This window comes from Vigna radiata, chromosome 7 (assembly GCF_000741045.1).
Source record: "Vigna radiata var. radiata cultivar VC1973A chromosome 7, Vradiata_ver6, whole genome shotgun sequence".
In the NCBI taxonomy this organism is placed as follows: Eukaryota; Viridiplantae; Streptophyta; class Magnoliopsida; order Fabales; family Fabaceae; genus Vigna; species Vigna radiata.
The window spans coordinates 8,355,581-8,362,128 of NC_028357.1; the positions used below are offsets into that span (position 1 = coordinate 8,355,581).

At 32.3% G+C, this 6,548-nt stretch overlaps 1 protein-coding gene across 1 annotated transcript; it reads left to right on the forward strand.

The window, feature by feature from the left end:
• Positions 1 to 1,223: 1,223 nt before the first annotated feature.
• Positions 1,224 to 1,994, forward strand: LOC106767684 (10 kDa chaperonin, mitochondrial). The gene is made up of 3 exons (XM_014652624.2): positions 1,224 to 1,470; positions 1,563 to 1,702; positions 1,794 to 1,994. The coding sequence occupies exons 1-3, from the start codon at positions 1,366 to 1,368 to the stop codon at positions 1,840 to 1,842; spliced, it is 294 nt and encodes a 97-aa protein (XP_014508110.1). The 5' UTR covers positions 1,224 to 1,365; the 3' UTR covers positions 1,843 to 1,994.
• The last annotated feature ends 4,554 nt before the right edge of the window (positions 1,995 to 6,548 follow it).

Consider the following 6,548-nt stretch of genomic DNA (forward strand, 5'->3'; position numbering starts at 1 on the left):
GTGGTGGGTGCTAGAGTTACACCTTGGTTTATGGGTGAAGAAGCAAACCCTAATTATTTTGAAATACTAGGTGCAATGTCAATTAGGTCACAGTTGTCATGTAATAAAAAATTGGACAGGTTGGCTAAGTTCTATTAGATTTTTAACGTTGTAAGCAAAAAGGACTAATCTAAACCGTTTTTTACAAAATATGAGATAACTGTGAACATCTGAAAAAAAGTAAAACAATTTTGAACACACCTCACAAACCGAGGGACCAAAGTAAATATTAAACCTTTATTTTTTTTATAACTTGTAATTGCTCTTATGTATTTTTATTAAGAATATATTTTGAATGGTATAATTTGAAATGTATTTTTTATTTTATATTTCAGAATATAACAATTATATTTTAAATATATAATCCAAAATGTAAAATAAAAAATATATCTCAAAATACATGATACAAAATATAAAATTTGTATTTCAAAACATATTATTAAAAATAAAATAAAAAATTGTATTTTAGAATGTAAAATTTTGAATCTAAAATTTGCATTTTGAAATGTACAAATTTGTATTTTAAATTATACATTTTAAAATATAATATGTAATATAAATTTATATTTCGAATATAATATATCATGAAATGTCTTCATATTAAAAAAATTGGAATTAAAAATGAACATCTTAAAAAATTGTAAGTTTACCATGACAAAGAATAAAATCATGGAGATGCAAGAAAGAAATTGTCTTCCTACATCCTACCATTTTCTTTTCTTGCCCCCACAAACTTTTTTAAATCTCGATAATGACCTTTGATTAGGTAATAAAAACATAATTATCCCCTCTTTTCTTATTTATTCACTCAACAATCACATTTAACTTAGCTACACTCCATAAAACCATTTTTTTTCTTGCATTTCCTTTACAAAAACCTTTTCTTTCGCGTACCCTAAAGAGGTAAATTTTATTTTTTTATGCGTGGAAATGATTTAGGGGTGCTGGAAGTAGAAGAAAAATATAACATGACAATAATAAATACGATGTTACCTAATTAATTTAATAATTTAAATATATATTTATAGGGTTATAATGGGATTATAGTAATATTCGGGGTTAGAGAAAGAAAAACGTGGGTTACATGAAGAAAGTCCTATAATACCATAGTTTGGGCTGAGTAAGGCATTCTCTTTATTTATTAATTGTAAGCCCTTTGTATATAATGGTTTCCAAAACCCTAACGAGTAAAAACCCTAATCCAAAATCTAGTCCCTAGAACCTTCCATACTCATCGCGAAACCCTTGGTTCCACGTTTTAAGAATAGTGAGATCTCTCTAAACCCTAAAATCATCTACACTGTTAATTGCAGAAAATAGGAGGAGATGGCAAAGCGTTTGATTCCCACCTTCAATCGCATTCTCGTAGAGAAAATTGTTCCCCCTTCCAAGACCAGCGCTGGCATTCTTCTCCCTGAGAAGTCCTCCCAGGTTTATCCTCTCACCGTTTTGCTTTTGTCTGATTCTTTTTGTTTATCTCTCAACGGTTGAACCAAGCTTTGCATTGCGTGGTTTCGAAACAGCTTAATTCCGGTAAGGTGATAGCGGTTGGTCCCGGATCACGAGACAAGGCAGGGAACTTCATCCCGGTGTCCGTCAAGGAAGGTGATCGTGTTCTCTTGCCTGAGTATGGTGGCACGCAAATCAAGCTCGACGACAAAGAGTATGTGTCGTTTTGGTTCTGTTTTCTTCCTCTGGTTGATTTTGAAGCTCTTTCTGTTGAAATTTTACATATCGCACTTTTCTTTATGCAGGTTCCATTTGTTTAGGGACGAGGACATATTGGGCATTCTGCATGAATGAGGTTTCTTTGTATTCTTAAAATAATTTCTTTCCCTCTTGTCTAAGTTTGCAACTGTTGCAAACTATAGAAGATTTATCTGAGAATATTATCGAATCGAATGGTATTATGAAAATTTCAATGGTAGTATGGAAATAGTCTTCGAATTCTGATTTATTTATTTGTTTTTTACAATTTAACACAGATTTTACATATGAGTTAAAGGGAACTAGGGAAGTTAATGTTATGAGAAATGCAGATAACGTCTTATGTCATAGACATGGCCAAATCACTTCTTAAACCAAAATCATGAGGGAGCTGCTGAATAGCTGAGCTACACAATCCGAAATCTATTATTAAATTCCGAGCACATATCCCACACAAATTATGTATCTCCAAGAATTGGCATACAAGCTATCTAAATTCTTAAAGAAAGATTTTGTCTGAAAATTATCTTCGTCTTTTGTTTCTTCAGCGTTAAACTCATCCAATTCAAGCGTTACCAATTTGTACAAGGACATTCTTTTTGTAGAAAAGTTTACTATTTTACTCCTCAAATAAAATCATACAACTTTTTCCCTTTGCAAAATGATGTTCTTCGTAATGGTAACTCGAGTTCTAACTCCTCATCATTTAGATTTTGAAAGATCATAAAGAATTTGGAATCAAAAGCATTTAACACCATCTGTAATTTATTTTCAAATATGATATTCCATAATAGGAAAGTCAGGGAAACTATACATGATTGTTTATAGAAGAGACAAGAAAGATTAAAATCTGTAACCGTAAAAGAAAAATAAAACAATGATTGTAATTCTTAACCCTTACAAACCAAAACCAATTTTATCACTTGTATTCGAAATTGGGGACAGCAGGCGCATCGAAGCTCTCCGAAACCTTGGTCTCGCTTCCCTCGCTGGACGCAGGAGAAGCGGTCAGCCCCTGTAGCTCGTTGGTAGGGAAACATGTCGTCTAGGATCCGATCAGGACAAGGTTCCCGAGATGTCTCTGGCGTTCCCATCTCCTCCCTAGCCTTTCTAACTGATTTCACCAACTATTCTATAATTCCTATGCAATCCAAACGTCTTTGAAGTGAAGCTCCTTATCCCATATGGACCCATTTCCACCGCCACACTATTTATGTTGCCATCCTGAAATTTCAAATGTTTTTTTTTTTTTGTTGTTACGAGACATATTTTTTCTGTTAATACTACTTTCTGATCCAATTTTGTTGACAATATTTCCCATGGTCCAATAATATCTTATTCAAAAGTGAGAAAAAAAAATTGTTGATGTTTAAGAAGGGAAGATGACCAAGAAATGACTTCCATTAAAAGTCGTAGTCTGTAATGAGAAAAAAACATTTGATAGAGGAATAATAAGATTATTGTGGTGTAATTTAAGTGAACGAGTAACACTATTTTCAGACTGAGAAATTAAGAAAAAGTGGAGGAAGTGAGGTGTATGCAACTAATTGGAAACAAACAGTTTTGGTGGTATATAAGCAAAAAGTTTAAAAATTTCGTTCATTCTCTACATACATTTTTTCTTTTCAAATTTTTGAGTTTTTTTTTCTCCTCCTTCTCTCTACAAATTCTCTAGAAATTTTCATATCCTTTTCTTTTGATGGACAATTAGTCGTGCTTAAGCATTCTTAGTTTCAAGAGTTTCTCTTATCACTGATCAAATTGTTGTTTTGAAATTGGTAAGTTCAATTCCTTCGTCCTTTGAGTTTCTTGCATTTTCTGTTACATGCAAGCACTGTTCAGCTTGTATGTGTTCATCAACTACTCCTCTGTTTTCTGTCTTTGATCCTTTAATTGGTTCCTTTTCACCGATCAAAAATTTGTTGGTTGCCTTAGAAGTTACTTGCGGGTTAGGCAAGATTGTGGAAGTGTAGTATTTGTCTGGTTTATTCGAGTTAAGGAAAGTTAGTTAATTTAATTATGATTTTTCATGTGTATAAAATCCATGTGCGGATGGTTGCATGTTTGTATGCTTGTATGTTTAAATTGGTTGTATGATTGGATGTTGTTATATTAGAAAGTGAGTTTTTACGCCTAACTCAACCCCACAAAACCGGCTTGTAAGGTGAGGTTTGCACCTCTCTTATATATTATAATTTGGCCTTATCTCTAGTTGATGTGGGACTTCCAACACACCCCCTTCACGCCGAGGTATAGACATCTCGTGCGTGATAGTAGAAATTGGGTGGTCCAATACTGGCCCGACAACGGATAGACTTTAACCATGGCTCTGATACCATATTAGAAAGTGAGTTTTTACGCCTAACTCAACCCCACAAAACCGGCTTGTAAGGTGAGGTTTGCACCTCACTTATATATTATAATTTGGCCTTATCTCTAGTTGATGTGGGACTTCCAACAGGTTAATACTGGAAATGCTGAAGACTTCTACATATTGATCTATATGTTTTGATGTTGATAAATGGAATAAATGAATTTGGTCAGGGAAGAGAGTATGATATAAGTCTGGGGAATTAGGATTTAGTTAGAATGGTGTGAAGTGGTAAGAATAGGTGTTGATCATAATTCTGCTGAATTATGCAGGTCGCCGAGACGTGATCACTCGGTCTCTTAATAGAGCTCGGTCTTGTACTAGCACTCTGTCTCTTCATAGTATTCGGTTGCGTACTTGTATTCGATATTAAATGTGTTCGACCTCTTATGGGTCTTACTTGTTAATGAATGTTCAATTATATTATAGGTGTTCGGTTTAAACTATAAATGTTCAGCCTAAGTTATAGGTGTTCGGTCTAAGCCATAAGTGTCTGATCTAAACTTAGTATTTGGTCTAGTGGTAGTATTTGGTCTCTCTTTTAGTGATCGATATTTAATAGTATTCGGTCACTTCTTCAGTTCTATTTATTATGGACCATTCGGTCCTATCCTTTGGGTAGCGAGAAACCGTTCAGTCTCCAAAGTTCACAAGGTGTTCGTTCTTATTTATGGTTTATAAGGTTGTTTCATGACTGGTTAAATTTAGTATATGAATCTTCTGTGACTAAATCAGTGAATGGATATTTCAATAAAGTAGTATGTTTCAAGTTGGTATGATTATTGAATTGGTAAAGTATGAATATGGACGGTAAAATTCACGGTGTTCATCCTAAAATTCTAATGATTACTAATTCTCAAGTAGAGATGGGTAAGTCATAGTGTGAGAATGTGAGGAGGTCCTAGCCCATAGGGTATCTTGGGTGAGGTATAACAGACTAATCTCGGGTGGCAGCTGAGGGGTTTCTAGTTACTACACCCCCGGGTGCACAAACGACCTTTAGCTACATATTCATAAAATCCAGATGGTCAAGTCAAGTGGTCTGTCATTGCATGTATGGTGTGTTCAGTCATTGCCTGAAACATATGCCTGGTTATTATATGTTTGAATGCTTGGTGAAATACGTGCTTATGTATGAGTTGATTTTGTATGATATTAATGATTAATTAAATTACACTAGCTTACCTTACTTTTCCTGTCTTGTCTTATGTTGTCCGTTCGGTCGTCTTCTTCATTGTAATGATCATCCTGTGCATGTGAGCAGAAGGTGATGAGTGCTTTCTAGAGCAGGTGCTGAGCGATGAGCCTCCAACCTCTTAGTTTAGGATCGTTCGGTTTATACATGGTGTTGTATGACCATTGGATTTGTTTATATGTTTTGTATCATAATTAATAATATTTTGTAAAGTTTTAAATTTTATGATTATTTTAGGATAATTATAAATTTTATTTTATTTCCAATAACTGTCTTACAATATTATTATATGATGACTCCTTTATATAGAATTATGCTATATTTTTGGAACGTCACATTTATAAAATTTAAAAAGTAAAATCCATTTATTTCTAGAATAAATTAAATAATCTACTCTTTTACTTTTTCTATTTTATTTTATACAAATATAGTAAATTAATTGAGTGAGAGGTACTACATATTAATTCTCTTTTATAAATACATTAATACTTTTGGTTAGACAAAACGTATCTTGACTTCGGAATTCTCTATCCTCTCTCCATTAATGTTGGTTAAAAAAAATAAAGAAGGAAAAGAAAACTTTTTCCTATACATCATCAATACATATTAATAATTATAATATATAATAGTAATAATATAATAATAAAAGAAACTCAAATAAACATTTATGTATTTGTTTTACATATCTCATCACCATCTTCAATATTTATTTAAACAAATTAGTTTTATTTTATCTTCTAGTACGTGTAGAAGTGTGTGCATGTGTATTTGTGTGAGTGTGTATTTATTTGTGTAAGATTCTTAATGTAATAACTCACTCAAAATTATTAATTCTTATGATTATATTTTAAACTTATTTTTGTGAATTAATTGTTTTATTAGTTCTTTGTTCTAGTTAAAAAATTTAAAAGTGTTATTGCTTATGGTTGGACAATTGTGTTTATTAAGAATTTTAATATTTTTTAATTAAAAATTGAAGAGTTGAAAAAGTTTTTTTGGATAACAAATTGAAGACTACTTGACTTTTTAGTGCTAGCCAACTTAGGTAGGAGATTATCTTTAGTGATCTAATCCCTAAGTATTTATATAGGAGTTCAAAACCTAGAAGAAATTAACAAGAGATTTCACATAGCTTAATCACTATGCTAAGTGAGAATACTTGACTTGAAAATTGTAACACTCCGAATTAGAATGTCATGTGTAGGTAAAAGAATGCTATCTCATTAAGATAAATAC

What these genes read in the sequence shown, in the direction of transcription:
- LOC106767684 (XM_014652624.2), top strand. Translation starts at nt 1,366, where the DNA reads ATGGCAAAGCGTTTGATTCCCACCTTCAATCGCATTCTCGTAGAGAAA. An exon ending in TCCCTGAGAAGTCCTCCCAG is followed by an intron (nt 1,471 to 1,562) that starts GTTTATCCTCTC and finishes GTTTCGAAACAG; the next exon opens with CTTAATTCCGGTAAGGTGAT. An exon ending in ATCAAGCTCGACGACAAAGA is followed by an intron (nt 1,703 to 1,793) that starts GTATGTGTCGTT and finishes TTCTTTATGCAG; the next exon opens with GTTCCATTTGTTTAGGGACG.